The sequence below is a fragment of the Pollachius pollachius genome (assembly GCF_949987615.1).
Source record: "Pollachius pollachius genome assembly, chromosome: 19".
Lineage (NCBI taxonomy): Eukaryota > Metazoa > Chordata > Actinopteri > Gadiformes > Gadidae > Pollachius > Pollachius pollachius.
In genome coordinates this window covers 18,467,947-18,490,204 of record NC_136952.1, presented here as the reverse complement: position 1 = coordinate 18,490,204, position 22,258 = coordinate 18,467,947, and the positions used below count along the sequence as shown (strand labels likewise).

At 41.9% G+C, this 22,258-nt stretch overlaps 1 protein-coding gene across 1 annotated transcript; it reads left to right on the top strand.

Moving 5' to 3' along the window:
- The first annotated feature begins 18,642 nt into the window (after nt 1-18,642).
- On the top strand, nt 18,643-21,967 carry LOC307090539 (UDP-glucuronosyltransferase 2A3-like). The gene is made up of 2 exons (XM_079757237.1): nt 18,643-18,742; nt 19,628-21,967. The coding sequence occupies exon 2, from the start codon at nt 19,637-19,639 to the stop codon at nt 21,236-21,238; it is 1,602 nt and encodes a 533-aa protein (XP_079613363.1). The 5' UTR covers nt 18,643-18,742; nt 19,628-19,636; the 3' UTR covers nt 21,239-21,967.
- Nucleotides 21,968-22,258: the final 291 nt, after the last annotated feature.

Genomic DNA, 22,258 nt, shown 5'->3' with positions numbered 1-22,258 from the left:
CGAAAGCTACCTACAGCTCTTTATAGCTAATCTTATTTTAAGATTTTTTTATTGAAGTACAGTTTAAAGCGTAATTGTTGCTTTATCAGTATCAATAAAATCTAGTTGTAATTTGCAAATTAGTTGTAATTTGCGGCGTATTGAAATAATGTATACCTAATTTTCTTTGTTAAACGTTACAAAGTAACATGTGGAGATAATCATAATCAACAGGTTGTCAGTTCAATTCTCTCCACAATCAGAGTTATTTTTGCTCTTTTAGGCAAAAGTGGCTGCGACGGACGGCTGGCCGCTGCTGCGGCTGGCTGCTTGCTCTGGTAGGATGACCATAGTCACCATGGCTGCTACCAAAGCAGCTGTAGCTGGCCGCTTTCACAACGAAAAGCCTATGTTATCAGTTAACAGCTCATTGAACAGAATATATGTGCGTCATTATAATAAAAACGTACATGCATCCAGCCAACCAGCCAGGCAGCGCTGCCCGTCATTACGTCGTATACTTATCATATCATCTGCTAAATCATACATAATGTCAAAATGAAAGAGGCTGATTGCGTCAATAAGTTTGATCAAAAGAGCAAAATTAGATTTGGCTGTGGAGAGAATTGAACTGCCAAAATCTGACTTACTGTCCTAGCATCACTGCCACTTGTGCCACTATGGCATTTGTTTTATTATTTTTACAGTTGTATTAAGCTATATTAATTATATTATAAACTACTCTAAGAAATTTGTACATAATGTATCTTAATAGGCTTAATGACATTTAACAAACCAAATAGGCTATATATAATATATAAAATACATTATTTGAATATGCCTCAAATTACAACTAATATATTTTATTGATACTGATAAAGCAACAATTACATCATTTTAAACTACTTCAATAGAAAAAATATTAAAATAACATTAGCTATAAAGAGCTGTAGGTAGCTTTCACCAGAGAACATGGCTTTCTGGTATATCAACTGTCGCATAAAACGATAATCGCCTTCTCCTCCATGTCACGTTTCAATCTGGACTTCAGAGAGTCAAAGCCAAAGTTCCTTTCCCCCAATTCCTTCTCCACCATGGCCGAGATAACCCCCATTACGAGTCTTTGTTGTGGAAGTACCAGAGAGGTCCGAGAACCCGACGCAGTCTTTTATTCATAATATCATCCGGATGCAAACTTAGCTTTTGGCCGTGATATAATATAATGTAGATATTTATATATTATATTTTATATTATTTAGATATAGAGCTCAGGGAGTTGCAAACGCCAACAATCACTTTCTCCTCCATGCTGGGACTGCAGGGAGTGAACACTGATTGGCTGACATCACGCTACAGTGTGGAAGAGGGCTTGACTTATCTCAACCCATGTTAAATTAGATCTAAAAAATGTATGCTTCCCAGATAGATAGTTTTGGTTCTTTTGACAGTTTTCCTTCAATGATGCAGCTATTTGAGGGGCTGTTAAATCACAACTACATGATTCGAATTGCTATCATACAAAAATGTACTCCAGAGATACCCTTGAAATCCAGAGTTCTCGCCGGACCACAATTTGAATTTCCCTACATCTTTCTAGATGTGGGTCTGGATTTTCAGGTTACTAAAAAAATAGTGAGAATTTGCTCCACTTTAGCCGAAGTTTTCAGAAATAATAGTTTTCTCTGATGAAAACCTCAATGAAATTGAAAGGCCAGACCACATGTAAATATGTGCTATCCCTATATGTAAACGGGGTCTAAGAGTTTTTCAGGTGAATCTTTTGAATGTGTCTCATTTCTCTGTACTGTGCCCTTTAGGATTTGTCCGGGTCCTGCCCCCCTTTGAAAACAGCGATGTAAGTTGTCTGTTATTTTCACTGTTTTTGTCTTGACAAATGGTCTCCGCCACACACATGTACATTCTTTAAGGATTTAACTTTTTCTGCACATTTTCACAGCTTGCGATGGATTCAAGAGAAACCTTCCTCTCCGGTGCCGCCATTAGATGGAGAGCGCGTAGCAGTGTTGAGCAAGGGATTCAACAAATTAGGGAAACGCACAGCGAAAGCTTTGCTTCCCAGTGTTGTAGTATAGTGGAAGGACAGCCTGGATTGCTCTCAACATTGTTGTGGGCACATCACATTTTGACCAGCAGTCCTTTAGAATGAATCTGCCTGAGGAGGAGTCTGACTCAGACCAAGATGCAGACGAGACAGATCAGTCCTGCAACCTATTTGTAAGTCTCCGTAACTGGGCCTTAACTTTCGGAGTTTCCCTGGTAGCTCTTACAGCTCTTCTTGGTCTGTTGAGACTCCATCACCCTGATCTCCCCAAGGATGCACGAACCCTCCTCGAGACTAAGGTCACATTTAACATAGAGAAAAAATGTGAGGGCCTTTATTATTATATTGGCATCCTGTCCTCCTTTAAGGAGAAACTACACCAGGCATTTGAGTCATTTGAAAATGGCTGCAAATTTAAACTACAAATTAACATTGATGGACTGCCCTTATTCAGGAGCAATGGGATTCAGGTGTGGCCAATTTTAGGATGCTTACTAACTATTCCAATTAAACAACCGGTTGTGATTGCATTGTTCTGTGGACCACATAAACCAAAGCCAGCGGAAGTCGTTTTGAAAGATTTTGTTTCTGAGCTGAAAGAGTTGGAGAGTGCTATTGACTTTGAGGGCAAAAGGATATTTTTTAAGTAAGATTCTGTCATATGTGATACACCTGCCCAGGCTTTTGTAAAAAATATTAAGAGTCACAACGGATATTTTGGCTGTGATAAATGTGCCCAGCAAGGAGAATATCTATCTAGCAGAATGACCTTTCCCTTAGACTCTTGCCCACTCAGGACAGATGAATCCTTTGCCCAAAAACATAATGAAGAACATCACCAGGGCCCTGACCCTTTCCAGGGATTGAACGTAGGGATGGTATCTCAGTTTCCAGGTGATTATATGCATTCCGTTTATTTAGGTGTCGTTAGGAAACTTCTGAACATTTGGCTAAGAGGAGCTCTCAGATTCCGTTTACTTGCTTCCATTGTCAACCGGATGTCTGACTGTTTAACAGGGTTGCGCAGCTATATTCCTTTGGAATTTGCAAGAAACCCAGAACATCGAGGGACATTGACAGGTGGAGGCAACAGAATTTAAGATGTTTTTGTTGTACATCGGGCCTGTCATTCTGCCTTCATACTTGGACACAAACATTTACCAACATTTTTTGCTGCTGTTTTCCAGCATTGTCATTTTAGTCAGTCCAACCTTGTCCTCGCTGCACTGGCAGTATGCAGAGACATTGCTCTGTATGTTTGTGACCCATTTTGGCCAAATACATGGCAAGGAGGCACTTGTGTACAATGTGCAATCATTGGTACATTTGGTCTAGGATGTGAGACTGTATGGTTGTTTCGATAACATTTCAGCTTTCCCTTAGTGGTTCTCCCTGAGAACCACTAAGGGAAACTGAAGAAACTTGCTAGAAAACCTGAACTCCCCCTCGCGCAAATGTTACGTTGATTGTCTGAGCAAAATACTCAACAGAATAAAATCCCTGACAGAACAGTCTCTTTGAAAAAGCCCCATTTTGTTGGACCAGTTCCGAATGAGCTTGCCTCTAGAAGGATTAAAGGGCAGTACAGCCAAATGGTTTCTGACCAGTGGACTATCAAAGTCTCGACAGGAGACAATATATTTGTCATTGCTGGTGACATTTGTAGGATTCACAATATTGTTGAGTGTCATGATGTAATCTATAGAAGGTTTTCTAATAAGTCTATCTTCTTTACCTACCCATTCAGTTCAGACTTTCTGAATATCTATAGTGTCTCTCAATTATCAGAACAATACTTGTCTGCCAAAGTGTGTGTAGTTACACATAAATGTGTATTATTCCCCCATAGGGGAGGTTTTGTATCGATGCCAATTCAACATTCTGTGAAACACTAGATAAAGTGGTTTGCTGTCTTTTGTCCTGGGTATGATGTTAAACTGCATCCCTGGGCAATTGGAGCTCATTAGCCTTGGTTGGTAGTTCACCTAGGAGAAGGAAAACTCTGATTTCAAACCCCCACTGCCTTGATAGGTTCTAGTTTCAAATTTTTGGGTAGGGTGGTATTTCAGCTGGTAGTCTGTACTTGGTTGTGGTTAGGTTTTAGTCTCCTAAGCATGATCCTTCTACGTTCACGTCAATTTCTTTCTGTACATGTAAGTACACTTTTGTGAGACCAGATAAACATTTTTTCTTAATAAACATGCATACACAATAGACACACCAGCAATATACAGTGCTTATGAAAAGTATTCACCATTCATACTTTAAACCTGATTATTTTCAGAGGGCTTTATAAATGCACTGTAAATGTCTAATGCTATGTTTTCTGTCTCTCTTTAAAGAATGTTCTGTGTTGAGAAATATTTGGATGCCAAGAAGTCCGTAAGTGTGGTGCCTCAATCGTGGTACAATGATGGCGTTACTTTCTGGCCGAATTATAAAAGCGATGAGGATCAACCGAGCTGTGAAGTTCGCCGACGTGCCAGGCCAGGACTGGTTGAGGCATCCTGTCAGACTTCTAAAGATATATGGTATACATTATTTAATCACCTAGTTGTTGTTAGTACCTTGTACTGTGTCTCCCAATAGCCTAATGTTACTTTTTTGATTATTTGTCAAGTCAAGATTAACGCTGGGGATTAACCTTTGTAAATGTTGTTTTAGGTGACTTCAAGTCAGCATGGCAGGGAATGAAACAGTCACTGACATGTGACACATCAGAGCTAGACTCCGATGAGGAAATTGAGGCAGGGGGTCGAGGCAAAAGACCAGCCAAACCTATGTAAGATAGAATGATGTTTATGGTATTTGTCACGTTTAAATTGATTTTATCATATTTGTCATATACATAGAAATACTACTGTAAGACATGTACTGCATTAGCATTTGGATGCTCAACTTTTCTGTGCAGCGTTTTTTTCAAGGGAAACCAAATGTCACCAAAATATCTCCCTTATAACCCTTCCCTTATGTTTTATGTTTATTGTTTAGCAACCAACCAGCTCCGGGGCCATCCTACTTCACTCAACCTCCACTACCACCACCTCCAGTGCCATCCTCCTTTTCTCTACCTCCACTCTCCCCATCAGGGCCCCTCTCCTTTTCGACACCTCCTCAGCAGTTGTTCAGCCACCAATCGCAACCATCTCAGAACCACTACGCTGATCTCTCTCTACGCCATCCAACTCCTCCCAGGATGACCTCTGATGGCTTTCCTGCTTACAATGAAGACACTGAAGTATTCATGCCCAGCCTGAATATGGGGCGTTCTGGGAAGGACCCAATCATCTGCACACGTAAGTGAATTATTGAATTGTGCAGACATAGCATTAACAACTTAACATATGCTTACACAATGTTGAATCACATGAACCATATACACATTTTAACATTGGTGTTAATGTTTCTGATTGAGTTTCTCAATGTTAAAACAATGCTTCTAAAAAAAGACCTACCCTGACATTAAGGTTTGACTCAGTAACATGTCTGTGATCCAAAATTACTCAATGTTGAATTGTATGTTGAATCTATCCTTGAATCTATCCTTTAACATGATTTCAATTATGTAGTGTTTTCTGTGTAATTGTCTGTTTTTGCTATATATGAGTCGAAAACGTCTCTAAATTTGGTGTTGTTTTTGTAGCTGCTGAACTCCACATGCTCACTCTCATGGAGAACATGGAGCAGCAGATCAATCAGCTCTCCGTGATGATGGGTGTGTTGATGGCTAGATCGGGAGTGGGAGCTGAGCCTGTGGAGATGCCTACGGAGATCTCCTTTCCCCTAGCCTCCCTCGATGAGGTTGAGAGCTTCGAGGACTAGTTTTATTTATGATTATATTACATCTAAGTCCACTAACACTTTGAAAAAACAGCAGATGGTATTTTGACATGTCCCACCCTCCTCTTTCCTTCACTGCTCATGTACTGTGTATAGGTAAACCCTTTTCTGAAAGCATATACCCTCAGGATGAGAGCCAACATGGGTTTTGACGTTCCGCCCTCCTCATTATTATCATACCTGCATCCTGTGTTCAGAATTATTTTACTGAAATGCAGGCAAATGCGTATATTTAAGTAGTTAATGCCTAATTTCCATATTAAAACATACAATTTAAAAAAAACTTGCAATACAAAAAAGCTTTGTATGACTGAATAAAAGGCTGGAGAAGTAATTTAGCAAAAATGGCATCTCATACCCCTCCTTTAACTGTCCAAATGACTTCTAACTCTCTATAATTTATCAATCTCTTCTTGCTAATTTAGTCTCTTGTTTCCACAGGTGGGGATGCTGGCCTCTATTGGTGGAAGAGATACAAAACAACAATTTTTTAACATTTTAGCGCACATATTTGCAGACTGTGTAGCCAAATCTATCAATTGGAAAGGGGTGAACACCAAAAAAGAGTTCAGTGCGATGGCGACCAAGGCCATTCTGGCTGGTAAGTATTAGCTTTAGATGCCTTTCAATCAGTCTTTACTAAATCACCAAGCTCTCATTCTTTCACTCACTCCACACCACTTAAGTCACATATTTACTATTTATTTTTGCAAACGTTTTACTTTAATGTCATGCAGGCTAATACAGATCTTTGAATATTGAATCTAATATTTACTCTTTGTTTTTGTATGCTTTTTGTGCGTCTTACAGGAGCAGTGAGGAAGAGTCGTGAGGGGGAAAAAGCCAGCGACATAGTGATCAGTCATCACACCATCAGATGGTTCAATCTGGCTTGGACCGCGGGGGTGGCCGCCGTGCACGCACACACCCAGCAACTGAGGGCTCGTAGTGCGTCTGTTTTAATTTGTTTGTTCTGTAATTTGTTTATTTTTTTATTGTTCATTTTCGTTCATGCGGCACAGAACTGTTTGCGTTTCTAAATAAATCATATTATTTGGAAAATTACAAATTGTGTGGGTATTTGTTTGGGCCTTAATTGTCTTGATAGCCTAAATATGAATCACAGACGGGGCCGGATGAGCCCCAGATATGGATCACAGACCAGGGCCAGATGAGCCCCAGATATGGATCACAGACCAGGGCCAGATGAGCCCCAGATATGGATCACAGACCAGGGCCAGATGAGCCCCAGATGTAAAATATGAGTTGCGGATCTGGGCCAGATCCGCCCCACACGGCATGGCATTAGTAACTGTATGGGGCCAGTTCAGGCCCAGATCTGTTCCTGATCCAAAATTCCAACCTGTTCCGGCATTGGGCCGTTGGAAAGAAAGAGACCGGCCCAGACCCGTTTAGCGGATCTGCGCCAAATGATAAACAAGACCTGGGCCAAAGCTGGCCCAATTACATTTTGCTGTCTGGGAAGCATGCATTAGTACATTTTAGGGTTATTCACAAAAAGTGTTATGATACCTGCAATTTGGCTTGACTCCTCAGCGTTAGAAATATATATATTGCATTCGCACTCAGTCAACACCTTATCACAATTACAAATAACTTTACTGGTCCCCACAGATTTCTATACGCACAGTTGTAAAACCTGCGTCTGTTCGCCCTTGCTAAACAAGTCTGGCTACAGAAGTGAATCCAGGCCTTCACAGGCCGATTCCGAAATGATAACTATGCTGGTCCTAAGTTCTATACAATTATGGCCTTTTGCTTCCTCTATATTATATTATTTTTTATTAAATGTCCTTCAGAGTTCTCTGCGACCGTTCAACTTCACATCGAGTTGTGCTTTTCTAATCCCAGGACCGGGACTACGGAGCGTCGCGACAGGACGGTGTCTCAATACCACTATATCTAAATATTCCTATAGCTAATCCTATTCAGATTTTAAGACAGTAGGTCATGTTAACCTGCGTCTCCGAGTCTCGGACCTCAGAATCACGTTCGGGGTCACCGAATTGTTGCGTTATTTAGAAAAGGTACTCGAATCAGGATCGCTTTTAACTCACTTTATTTGGCCTAGTTTCGGAGTGGTTACTATGAAGTAAAAGGAGGGGAATCGTATATTCACGCGCGAAGCGACGCTTAGCAGAGCATCCGCGGTTGCCCTGCCTCTAGAGCAGTGGTTTTCAAACTGTGGGGCGCGCCTCCCCTGGGGGAGCCGGAGTTCTTCAGGAGGGGCGCGACGTGAGAAAAAAATATACCAGAAAAAGTAACGCAAAAAAAACACAAAGACGAAGACGCGCTGTGTTCGAAATCGTTCCCTATTCACTCACTCACTATTCCCTATTTAGTTTTTATGATATAATGCACAATATAGGGAGCGAACAAACAAGAATTCAGACACTACGCTGAACATTTCTAAACGTAATTTGCGTCAGTAAATTTGTCGGGTATTTGTGTGACGCAGACAGATGCGCTCACATCATGTAAACAAACCGGGCACTCATGAGGAAAGCTGGAGGTTGTATTGATGTTGAGTGTAACATTTCCTTGATCAAGTTTTTTTAAAATAATTTTGAATGCAACATTTTCTATGTTAAATCCCAAATAAATTGACATTTCTAAACGAAAACCGGAAAAACACGACTGCATTGTATTGTGGTATACGGGAGTAACATGTAGGGAACATCGTATGTTCACTCAAATTTTGGGTATTTTAAGTCCACTATACAGTGAATGAAATTTACCACTGAGAATTCGAACAGCACTACAAAATGGCGAGCAACCTATATAGTGCACTGTTAAAATGTGTTAAGAAATGTGTTTAAAAACGCACAAAGGTGATTAGAATGTTTAATATGTTTCAAAAATATGATCAGAGATATTTAAAATGTGTAAAATATGATCAGATATGTTTAAGACATGATCAGAGATGTTTAAAATGTGTAAAATAATTAAAAGATCTTTCAAAACAGGGATTTAGAACATTTTTTTTTGGGGGGGGGGGGGGGGGGGGCTCAGCTGAAATTTGTTCTCTGAATTTGCTCACTCTCATACTTTGAAAACCCCTGCTCTAGAGAATCTCTCCCCTTATCGGGGTCCTGCTCTGTTTAGATATGGAGTAGGTGTGGCCTACGTGCTTTGACTGGCTATGGTTTTGAGAGCCAGTCTTCGGCTTCCTCATATGTGTGAAGATGCTGCCATCTTTTGGCCATGAGCAGTTATTACAGCTTATATGTTTGGTCCTGCTCCCTTGTGGCTATATGCGGATGTTACAGCTTACGTGCTTATTTGTCACAGCGGCTAAGAGCTAACGTTTACGACAAAAACAACACAATTTACGGCAGCACCGTTGCCGCCCAAGTGGTTTGGAGCCATGTAAGGAGCAGGGGGGGCTGGCAACCACCATAGCAACTATGAGAGACACGTGTATGTCACATGTTTAAAGCCGTTATTGAATTTAATTAATAAAATATCAAAATATATATTATATATCAGTATACAATTATTTAGTTACATTATAAGTAGACCATAGCTTTTATTCAATTATCGTTATAACAAGATCTGTATCTGACCACTGACCATCAACTCGAAAATGGCCATACGTCATTCATGTTGACGTATGGCCATGGACCGTAGGGCACTATATGCCTATACTCCCATCTTGAATTTAATAGACCATTCTCGTTGCTTGGAGGAAGTCTGGTGGTCTCCGTATATAATAAATAAATACTTTTGATTTATTTATTACACGGCTCTTCTCAATGCTGTGGAACGCTCCGTTCACTTGCATGGGCCTTCCGGACTTCCGGCGGTGAATTATCTTTTCCTTCAGGGCTTAAAGTTTGCTTAAAGTTGTTAAATAAAATATCATTAAATGGTTACATAAAATAACATAATCAGCTAGCTGCTGGTTTCCGCGTCCATAGCAACCATCATAGAAGAAGAATATTTCTGTCGAGACCTGAAATATTCTTCGTCGTAACTATCAAACCAAACATCCTTCACATTCACCGAGCGAAGATTATGGAAGTAAAAGACACATTTCTCGCTAAAAATGTTTACATAAACACTTTTAATGGCGTAACTATACTAAAATATCATAATTTCCACCCAGAATACAAAGTATGTCCGCCATTTTCACAGAAAATATCCTAAACTATCCAATAGGAAAGATACTCACAGCGTCTATTAGAGACGTTGTCAGGTTAATACAGGAGTGAATGGGCTGCTGGAGCACCCGCTCTGAACGTCAAACATCGCCGGGTATGGCATTACATTGTAGTGATTTGAATCCCTCTCCGTCTGCAGACGACGCCAAAGGGTACCTTTCCCGTCAGCGACCGACGCTAACGTGCCATTGCCAACAGTCGGTATTTGACGTTCTCGGAGTGAGACTGTGTTGTATAAACCTGTGTGTGTGTGTGTGTGTGTGTGTGCGTGCGTGCGTGCGTGCGTGTGTGTGTGTGCGTGCCAGGTAAGCCAATCACAAGTCTGCTCAACTTGGGAGCAGCAGGTTAATCAGGTTTTCCATTGTGGAGGTCTCACCAGTGTTAAGTTTTGAAACATTCCTCCTCAGCAGCAGCACATCAGATCCTCGGGGGCTTGAAGTCTCAGGAAAGGTATGGTTTTGTGTCCAGGGTTAAAAGTTCCTCCTTCAAAAGTTCTCCTTGAATGGTTTTTTAAATGACTGTCTTGTTGCCTTTTGACTGATTCCTTGATTAGGTGATTTAGTTCACCTGGGGAAAGGGGGTATATGCCTGTGGGCTGCTGACTGCATCCAATTGGCTCAGGGGATTTGATTGACAGATGCTGTCATCCAATTTCAGCAGTGTTACACACCAAAGCCCAGAACTGCATTGCAGTAGGCCTATACCGGTTTTATTTTGATGCGTTTTATTTTTTTATTTAAAAAAATTCAGTAGGCTACCCACACCCAGTGGCTCTTCCTCAGGATACGAAGCAAGTCACATGTCTGGGAGTATGCATCCCGGTCTAGAAGAGCCATACCAAATATCATCTAGACAAATAACCCATCATTTTTTAGACAATTCCTATTAACATTGTTTTACTGTTTCATAAATTTGACAACGCCTACGGTTTTCTTCTGTTTAAGAAAAAACGGACAAAAATCATTATTTTAACAGTTACATGTTATAACTTTGACAAAATTGTATTGCTCTTTGTATTACTGTTTTTTGTGTGTTTAAACTACAGTTATCTGTTAATTTTAAAAATAAATATTATTATTTCAACATATTTTTACTTTATTATTAACAGTTTTGTTTGGTTTAGTATTTTGCAAAAAAATATTGTAACATAAACACGGCTTTATTGTTTATCTCTTTACAGTTTTTTTGTCATGATTTCACAGGTTTTTACTGTTTATTTCACTGACTTTTTTTTTTACAATGCAGGTAGGTGTTAGACAGTAGAGAGACAGGTCGTTAAGGAGCAGTTAGGGGTTAGACAGTACAGAGACAGATCGTTAACGGCCAGGTAGGGGTTAGACAGTACAGAGACAGGTCGTTAAGGAGCAGGTAGGGGTTAGACAGTACAGAGACAGGTCGTTAAGGAGCAGGTAGGGGTTAGACAGTACAGAGACAGGTCATTAAGGAGCAGGTAGGGGTTAGACAGTACAGAGACAGATCGTTAAGGAGCAGGTAGGGGTTAGACAGTACAGAGACAGATCATTAACGGCCAGGTAGGGGTTAGACAGTACAGAGACAGGTCGTTAAGGAGCAAGTAGGGGTTAGACAGTACAGAGACAGATCGTTAACGGCCAGGTAGGGGTTAGACAGTACAGAGACAGGTCATTAAGGAGCAGGTAGGGGTTAGACAGTACAGAGACAGGTCGTTAAGGAGCAGGTAGGTGTTAGACAGTACAGAGACAGGTCATTAAGGAGCAGGTAGGGGTTAGACAGTACAGAGACAGGTCGTTAAGGAGCAGGTAGGGGTTAGCCAGTACAGAGACAGATCGTTAACGGCCAGGTAGGGTTTAGACAGTACAGAGACAGGTCGTTAAGGAGCAGGTAGGGGTTAGTCATTGAATAAAGAGAAGTCATTAAGGAGCAGGCAATAATTAAAAGAGTGAATACAGACGAGTCATTAAGAAGCAGATAAGGGTTATAGACAGTGAACACAGAGACAGGTCATCAAGGAGCAGGTAGGGGTTAGACAGTACAGAGACAGGTCGTTAAGGAGCAGGTAGGGGTTAGACAGTGAACACAGAGACAGGTCATCAAGGAGCAGGTAGGGGTTAGACAGTGAACACAGAGACAGGTCATCAAGGAGCAGGTAGGGGTTAGACAGGGAGTGCAGACACCTCATTAAGGAGCAGGTAGGGGTTAGACAGGGAGTGCAGACACCTCATTAAGGAGCAGGTAGGGAGAGAGTGAGCGATACCTTATAGTGTATCGCTCACTCGCGACCTTATAGTGTAGTTGTGTAAGGGTGATAAAATGATATGTCATGAGATGATATAATATGATATTTGATGATATGACACTGCATAAATATATACGAAATATATCTCTAACCATATTATTGTCCCTCTCCGGGGAGGTGGAGGTGGCACAGGTCAACTTTCTGTGTTTCAGCAGGAATTCCCGTCTGAAGAGGATGAGTCGGGTTCTGATCCAGGAGATGTGGCCTAGGGGTCCCAGGCCGTCTACACTGCCCCGGTGGTCCTGCCAATGCCTCTCGCCACCTGCCGGTAGGCCTTTACCCAACTCTGACACCTGGCATGTTAATGTGGATCTGGATTGGTTTGTCCGTGTTGAAGATGAAACGTGATGGTAGAAGGAGCCTTGGCTCTGGGATTAATGGTTATGATTGGTTGGTCAGAGTTGTTCAAATCAAAAGGTTCTTGTTTCAAATTACAGTTTGCATCTTACATTACCAAGAAGATACTTTACAACAGAAAAATGGATTATAAGTTTTTAGCAAATCTTTATAGTCAACTATTTATATTTATATTTCTAGAAAACGCTCTTGTAATTGCTAATCGATTGCTATACAAATGGTGACCATGACACGTTTAGAATTCAATACTGCCTCATAGAGGCTAACCTCCGCAACTACATTTTAGCGCGTTCCTTTACCTTGGCATTTCGTCTACCTAAATATACAGTGAAGATAATGTATTAACATCAAATGTGTTATATTCTCCCATATAATATTTGATATATTTGGAGTAAAAATATATATTGATGAATATATGATTATATTTGGACAAAGGAAGAACAGGCAACTTGTCTGCCTACATTTTCTCAACGCGATTTATTATACTCCAGTTCAAGTTTCCAAGTAAAATTAAATGGCTTGTATTGATACCTATTGCTTTTAAATAGGGAAAAATATAAAACCTAACATTATAAATGGTTATGATGGCCAAAATGTTAAAGAAAATAGACAAATAGACAAAAAACATTCTCATTATTTGTGACTTAAATGGTTAAAGTGATGAGACCTCTGCAAATAGTCAAGGCCATTTCATGGGGACTATTAATAACGAGAAAGAGGAAGAATTAGGAGAGGCAAACACTAACCCTGACCCTTCTGCTTCTCTGATGTCTCTTACTTCCCCCTTATTTTTTAGATTGCCCTGATAACACAAATCCTAACAACTAGATTTACAAGCAAGGGTCCACCAGCAAAGAATGAACAGTTTGCTTCACATTGACAAGTAAGGACTACCAGTGCAACGAAATGTAGAAATCAAGGTTTAACCTTTTGTTCATTAATTTAACAAACACTGTCATCCAAAGTGACTTAGTCCGATTCTTTGTCCTAAGTCATATTAATAAGCAGGGAGGTAGAGGTTGTTTGAACCTTGAACCTTGAAACTTTATACTCCAACACCCTGGCCTCCTCACTGTCTTACCAAAGCTTTTATAACAGTAGATTTGAATTGAGCTTTTGTTCCCCACCATTCATCTCATTACTGAGAACAAATTTAAATGACAGAAGAAAACATTTCACAAGCACTTATTTATTTGGAGAATTTTAACATGAATTCATGATGGTTTTCCTAACTTCTTTATATTAATAATTATTGGAGCTCTACGATTTTGGCCCTTTCAGTCACCAGTTGTGGTGAGTGTAGTTTGTAGTGAAGTTTGCTCCGCGATTGTGCAACTTCCACTTTTGTGATGACATGTGGGTCTCATATTCGGTCTTCTGGGTTGTGATTTCCTGTGAACAGGCTCAAGTTCTGGACTCCACTGAGACATCCCTGAGGTCGAGATGCTCAACATGGGGGTTGTGCTGCTGTTGCTAATTGGTGTGACTGATGGTGAGACTTTTATAGCATTATTATTGTTTTAAATCTGCATATATTTTATTTAATTTAGTCAGCTATAGCTTTGTAGTTTTTGATTGAAACAAGGAGTTGGATTTCAACATTCTTTGGGTTAAACCAAAATCTGTCATCGTACTTTAATTTTTGATCTAAATTGAGTCCATTTGTTTTTGATTATCATTTATCGTTACTCTGCCTTTTGCTTTGTGACTTCACCACAATGTGACTTCCCCTATGTGGTAACACAACTGTATTACCACATAGGGGAAGTCACATTGCAAAAGGTAACACAACTGTATTACCACATATCATCGAGAGTATTTGGGGTAAGGTAGGGTATTTTTATTTATATCACAATCATAGGGAAACTGTATATCAAATCAAAAGATTAATTAAATATTAAATGTTTCAACCTTAAACATATATGAGTATAATAATCCTCTCTGCAATGGCACACATTGTATTCAAAAATGTCATCCCTCTTATGCTAGTAGTAATAAGAGAGTTCTTACAGTAATAGTGAGAGGTGGTCTGTGAAACTGAGTGAGATATATCTCCTGTGTTGTTCTATTCTCCTCTGTAAACATCCAGGTGTGAAGACCTGATGTAAACTGCACATCTGGGACCCATTTATCACAGTGGGTGCATAAAGACAACAATACCTTATTTACCACTGTGGGACCAGGCAGTGTCAATATAAATGGTAAGCAAACCGATAGATCTGCATCTACGTATATAACATAAATATGTATTCATAAATGTTTTCCTCTGTGCCATTATTTTTTTTTGCAGCAGGGCTTATCCCTATCATCACTTGTTCTCTGACGGTGGTGGTGGTGCTCCTAGTAGCCTTGAGAGTCCACTGGGCACTGAAGATAAATAAAACCTCAAGACGTCAAGGTACAAAATGTCCGGCTCTTCGGGACAACTATTAAACACAAACTTTATTAAAGGAGACATATTATGGTGTTTTCCCAACAAGTAAACATAGTACATGAGTTCCAGAAAACATGTTTTTGAAGCTGTTTGCTGGAAGTAGCTTTTAGAGAAAAAAAAATCGCCTACCGCTATTCCCCTCTGTTTCAGTCCCTTCAGAATGCGCTGTTTCTGGTGCCTGTAGCTTTAATGCAAATGAGCTGCTGCCCATTGACCAATGAGCTGTCGGAGTGAACCACATCATGGAGGAGAAGTGATTGTTGACGTTTGTGGATTCCAGGAGCTATATATCTATATAATATAACATAATATAATAATAATAATAATAATAATAATAATAATAATAATAATAATAATATTAGATAATATATAGGTATTTATATCGTATAATATCTAATTTAACGGCCAAAAGCTATGTGCGCCTCGGATGATATTGTAGCGCCGGGGCTCTGTTTGTTGTATTGTTTATACCACTTCTATTGGTTGATGATGTGTTCCCATCATGCTTTGCTCGAGGAAGTCAGTTAGTGAGGAGTGAGTGAAGACAGTAAGTTAAAGCTAGGGTGGGTCATTTTTTTACTGTAATATTTGGCAAAACTGTCATAATAGCCAGTCAGCTATATGTAGGTGAAGTGCTCTGAGAATATCTGCCCATTACTTTGCTCTCCCCTGCCTCTGTGTGCCGCCCCCAAAAATTGCCACCGCTCATGTACACTTTGACCAATCAGAGGGAGGCTCTGATTCTCCGTTCTTATTGGCTGTGGGACTGTCCGTTCACCTTGGCAACGACGTTGGTGCGTCCCTGCGTGAGCGTTCACGAGCCTAGCAGTCTGACAGTTTTGCACTACTACGGCGACAACAATGAATAACAATGTCTTCATCAACGGCCCCTAAATTTCCCATTCCCCGGATACCAACAACTAACACCGCTAAGACAGCGAAAAAAAGAGGAAAGACACTTGTTTAAAGGACAGCTACTAAAAGGGAGGCGGAGAGAGCTCGAAATAAAACCAGAGTAAACATTGGCGTGGCTTATGAGCGATGGAGAGAGTTACGTGACCTGAGAAACGTAAAATCGGACGCTGAGATGGCGACATTTCTTATAGACAGGTAAGGAATAGTGATATCTCTCCATGGTATATTGTGAAGAATATGTAAAGTGTCGGCTGGTATGGTTTTTTACTAGGCAAAGCCATGATAACCGTTACATTACGGTTCTGTAATGTAACCGTTTCAATACGGTTCCGTAGGATGTCTTGCATCGGCCCATGGTTCTTTTCCGGTCCGTTTTATGTGTTAGTTATGGTCACACTAACCTGTCGGAATAACACAGAGATTGTGCTCACACGTCGCCTAGGCCTCAACGCAACTGTGGATAATGTCCGAGTCACGTTTGTGTAAAAGCTACTTTGACACAACTGCCAAGATAAGCACAGCGAGGGAAGTGTAGCATATGATATTCCATGTATTGTTATAACGTTGTTGCAAGCTAGCAGCAGCCTTGCACTAATGTTTAATTACCTCAGAATCTGACATGGTGTTTCGTCTTCCTATCAATGTAACTGAATTCACATGAACGCGCATAACTGACGTTGGGAGGGAGGAGCTTCAGCAGGTAGGGCGTGGCAGGGAGGGACCAGAGAGAACACAACGGAATCTCAACGGCTGTTTTCTCCCAAATTACCCACCCTAGCTTTAATGTTAAGTGCTCGGTTGAGTTAGGTCTTGGAGGTTTATTCTTGAAATGATTCAATAAAGTCACTGAAAGAATATAACGCCCCTGCTTTTGACATTCCCTACAATATTATGAATCATAAAGACGTGTCTGACGTCTCTGGTACTTCCACAACAAGTTAAGACTCGTAGTGGGGGTTATCTCGGCCATGGTTGAGAAGAATGGGGGGAAAGGAATTTTGGCCTTGATTCTCTGAAGTCCATATTGAACCGCGACATGGAGGAGAAAGGGATTGTACTCTGAGTTGCCAGACTGCCGCCGAAGCTTCGGCGGCAGTCTGGCAACTCAGAGTACAATCCCTTTCTCCTCCATGTCTCTTGTTTTTATAATATGCCCCCTTTAACCTTGATGTTTTTCTCATTTTCTCATGTTCTGTTCTTTCAGACATCCCGCTGTCCTCCATGGCAGAAGATGATGATGTACCGTTGTACCATGTGATGTGGAATGTGGAACTTGAAACTACCCGCTGTTATATGCCCGTGTACTCTACTGTTGGAGGGCACAGCCCCTTTTCCTGCCCTTTTGAGATAGCTTTAGAGCCCAAAAATGTATACGCACGTTTCCCGGTGTCCCGGGAACGACATTCCTGAGATTGTAGTTCTAGCGCTAACAGAAAAAAGTTTTCCTAAATGGGCTGTCTTTTTGACAAAGGCTCGAGCCTTCGAAGAGTTATGATGCAAAACTTATGGTCATCTATTTGTCATTTCAGGTAAAGTAAAAAGAGAGAGTTTTCTTCTTGTTAGCAATGCTATATATATATATATATATACAGACCTACTATATTTGTGTCACTTAAACAGAGTTTGTTTAGTAAAAGATAGCATGAATCATAGTAATGGGCCTGGGCGCTGTGCAGTGCTCATTTTCTTTATTTTATTTTCTTGTCACCTTTTTGGGCCATCACCAGTTTGCACCCCTATAACACGAATAGTATGCAACGTTACAATAATCTGGAAATGATTCAGATTTATCAGATCATCAGGGGGATCCTCCAATAATGGTATGATCGTGAATGCGGGGTTCTGCCCAGGGATGACATAGTAGTCAGTTTGTGTCGTCTGTGAGGACTGGGCCTTAGCTGGCACAAACCAAGCGCTGGAATGCTTCTCCAAACCTCTGGTGGTCTGAGTGTTACGGCGTTGACCAAAGGACCCTCCGTGCCAAAGGAAGAACAACCACTAAAAAATAATAATGTCAATTCTGTAATCGTCCGAGATCGAGAAGGTCGCCAGTGAGGCGGGAGTATTCAAACAGAATGAAGTGGATGGGTTCCAGCGAAGGCCTGAGCTGCTTCAAAGCATTCAGAACAAAACACACGGCAGGACTACTACCTCGTCTTTAAGGCAAAGTATTCCTGACCGTTTTAGAGTCAAGGTGTACACAAACAGACATTTTGTGTGTGTGTGTGTGTGTGTGTGTGTGTGTGTGTGTGAGAGGGCAGAGCAACAAACATTTGTTTTTTTACTTGAACCATTTCTCCGCCCCTCCGACGGCACACACACATCAGCAATCCATCCTACAACCCTCCCCCCAACCTCCTTGTCCCCCCTCTCTCTCTCTCTCTCTCTCGCTCTCTCTCTCTCGCTCGCTCGCTCTCTTTCTCTCTCTCTCTCTCTCCCTCTCCCTCTCCCTCTCTCTCCCTCTTCCTCTCCCTCTCCCTCTCTCTCTCCCTCTCTCTCTCTCCCTCTCTCTCTCTCTCTCTCTCTCTCTCTCTCTCTCTCTCTCTCTCTCTCTCTCTCTCTCACAATATGCCTCTCCCCCATTATGTAACTCAAAACCACACAGTAGGGCTCCCTCCCACCCACCGTCAGCCTTCAGCGAGACAGGAACACTACGGGGGAAGGCAGCCTACTCCTCACCACTGCTTCGATTTAAGGTAAGCCACTGCACACGTTCTTAGACTCTACCTTCAGTGGGTCTGAAAATAAGCCGTGCTCCTGAAGACCACAGCCCGCGCATTGGACGTTCGGTTCTCTGACATCGAATGTTTTGGAGGGAAAACAGGATATGCGCAATAATGGGTGCATGCGAGTCCAAAGGTGGCGTTCCTTTCAGCCTATGCGGTGGGTAGATTAACACAGTGGTATGAGGACTTTTGCGTGACTGAGACTGGTTTTTATCTGGTGTGCTGGAGATTGCTGGCACCACAAACCGTCCTGTTTGTTTAATATTTGATCTTGACAAACACTTTAACAAATCTGTACACAGTATGCATGTATATTTAAAGTTCACAAAGTTGGGCCAACTTTCCTTAACATTCAGAGTAATACTATATTTAAGCGTACAGCCTTTTTGTGCTATGATTATATTTAAAATTGTATTTTATCATTGTATTTATACTGTTTGAAACCATTACTTTTATTACTGTTACTTTTCAGCTTGTATGTGATGATTATCTATGGCTGTAATGGTCATACGAGGGCATTTCCTTTGTTATCAAGATAGTCTACAATTGTACAACCGGCTGGAGATTCAAGGCTTCTAAAAGGAGACATATTATACCACTATCCAGCACAGATCTAGGTGGACACGCCCCCTAGTGGTGTCATATGGGGCAGATTTTTGAAACGGCTTGTAAGGCTAATCTCACTCAAACCTGGTGGTATATTATGTTTCCTTTAAGGAAACGGTATCATTAACTAGACTAGAATCTCCTGAAGCACACAGCTAGCAAGACAGTAGAATACTGCCTTGTTATTCTGACATTTCTTAAGTTTCATCTTAAAATAAGCATTGCATTCTTTATTTTCTTAATCCCCAGAGTTGGATTATGGGGCTCCATCCAGGGTTTAGCTGTGTGGTTCTCCCCATGGCTCTGGCCCTCCTGTCTGCTGCTAGCGTCCAGGGTGGTAAAGTCCTGGTGTTCCCAGTGGACGGCAGCCATTGGATCAACATGAACCTGCTGATCGAGGGTCTCCATGGCAGGGGTCACGAGGTCACGGTGGTCCGCACGTCAACCAGCTGGTACATCAAGGAGCAGTCCCCCCACTACACCTCCATCACCATCCCCCTGTCTGAAGCCATGAACCTGGAAAACCAGGACTTCTTCGTGGAGTTCCTGTCCAAGATGCTGGCCCTCCAGAAAGAGGGAGCGTCCGTGTTGGCCTTTATCTCCTTCTACAGCCAGATGCTGACAGCGCTGTCCGGTATTCACCACCAGGCTTGCCAGGTCGCCGTGAAGATGTTCGAGGACAAGGCGTTGATGCAGAGCCTGCGAGACGCCCAGTATGACGTGGTCCTAATGGATCCAGGTCTGCCCATCGGGGTTCTCTTGGCTCATGAGCTCAAACTCCCCACAGTTTTTAACGTTCGGTGGATCACCAGCGGAGAGGGACACTTTGTGGTCGCGCCCTCGCCCGTTTCTTACGTTCCCACCAGCGGGTGTGCAGTGACGGACAAGATGACCTTCCCGGAGAGGGTCAAAAACATGTTCCACTTTATACTGAACATACTCATCGATAAAATGGTGGTGAGCCCTCACTACGATCGACTGGCCGAGAAGTATCTAGAACCTGGGACCAATTTCTACCAACTCCTACAGGGAGCGCACATCTGGCTCATGAGGGTGGACTTTGTCTTTGAGTTCCCCAGACCTACCATGCCAAACATCATCTACGTTGGCGGCTTCCAGTGTAAACCCTCAAAGCCTCTGCCTGCTGACCTGGAGGACTTCGTCCAGAGCTCAGGGGAACACGGTGTGATCGTGATGTCACTGGGTTCCCTGGTCAAAGGCCTGCCCGTTGAGATCACCAACCAGATTGCCACTGCCTTCGCACAGCTTCCCCAGAAGGTCATCTGGAGGCTCCCCGGAGAGCCGCCGAGCACCTTGGGAAACAACACCATGCTGGTGAAATGGTTGCCTCAGAACGACCTTCTCGGCCACCCCAAGGTCAAAGCGTTTGTCGCCCACGGGGGGACCAACGGCATCTATGAGGCCATATACCACAAGGTGCCCATCGTGGGCATACCCCTGCTCTTCGACCAGTTTGAGAACATCTTGAGGCTGGAAGTGCGCGGTGCTGCTAAGGGAGTGGACGTCACCAAACTCACCAGCCAGAACTTTCTAGAAACACTCCAAGAGATTCTACACAATCCTTCCTACAGGGACAGCATGAAGCGGTTGTCGGACCTCCACCGGGACAAGCCCATGCCCCCTCTGGACACCGCCCTCTTTTGGACAGAGTTTGTAATGCGGAACAAGGGAGCCGCCCACTTGCGTACTGAGTCCTATAAGTTGCCTTGGTACTCGTATCATTCACTGGACATTATGTGCCTGCTGGTGGCTGTGCTGTTCCTGCTGGTAGCAGTCACGGTTCTCTCAATTTATTTTGTTTGTTCTAAACTGTGCAGGAGAAAGCAGAAGCTAGAGTAATATGATTGGCTGTTTAACTGTTTGTAGGAGGCGAGCATCCAAAAAACGGATGCCATGTGTATTCCGATAGATCGTTCAGATGATCTGGTGGTCGATCATCTTAGTCACCTTAGTGAGTGAAATGCTCTGTCAGTATATCTGTTCTTGTTGACTGCATCTCTTCCCTGATTGGTTCAGGGAATCCATCTCGCCTCTCAGTCACATTTGCACACACACATTGTTGTCCTAACTCCACAACAGGTACAACAGAAAGCAGCAATTCTCAATGGCTGAATAACGCAGAGTGGGAGGAGGGTTTTTTGGGGTTGTTTAGTATGTAGATCTTGCTCTCTTCTGCTCTCTCTTATGCCTAGAGAACCTTTAACTGGACATCCCTAACCTCTGATAAGCCAATGGGATGATTGAATAACCAATACATAATAAAAGCCATGGCCAGGGACGTTTGACCACACAGGTTTCAGGGGTAGAGTTTTTATTGTTGAACAGAGTATACCATGTATTCCATGAATCAGTCAACATAACAGGATTTATTTTTCTGTTGTTTAAAAACTCAAACCTAAAGACAGTAAATACTACCTACAAAACTAGAAAGTACAATCTAAATAGTTAAATTCACAGATGAGGATTATTTGTTTTTCACTTTGATAAAGGCGGTTTGGCTCCAAATATGTTCTGAAAATTGAATCTTTTGCCATAGCTAAATGTACATAAAACCGCTTCAGATCTCTGGTTGTTGTCAAAAGTTAATGAATATTCCACTTTGTACCGCAGTTATTCTATTAAACTGTGGAACAGCCTTTCCCAATCGATTTCCCAATCTCATTTTAAGTTGAATAATTACCCATAAACATGAGGCAAGCAATTTTCAGTTAATCTTTCAATAACAAAAAATCACCTTGTTGGTTTTAACCTTTGGATGCAAAGCCCACAAAAGTCCCCTAACATCAAACACTCTTCTCACAAATCCACCGGTATTTATAATCACAAGAGCCATCCATCCAGGAGGATAGATCTTCCTCT

Excerpts from the sequence above, each read along its gene's own strand:
- LOC307090539 (XM_079757237.1), top strand. The coding sequence starts at position 19,637 with ATGGGGCTCCATCCAGGGTTTAGCTGTGTGGTTCTCCCCATGGCTCTG.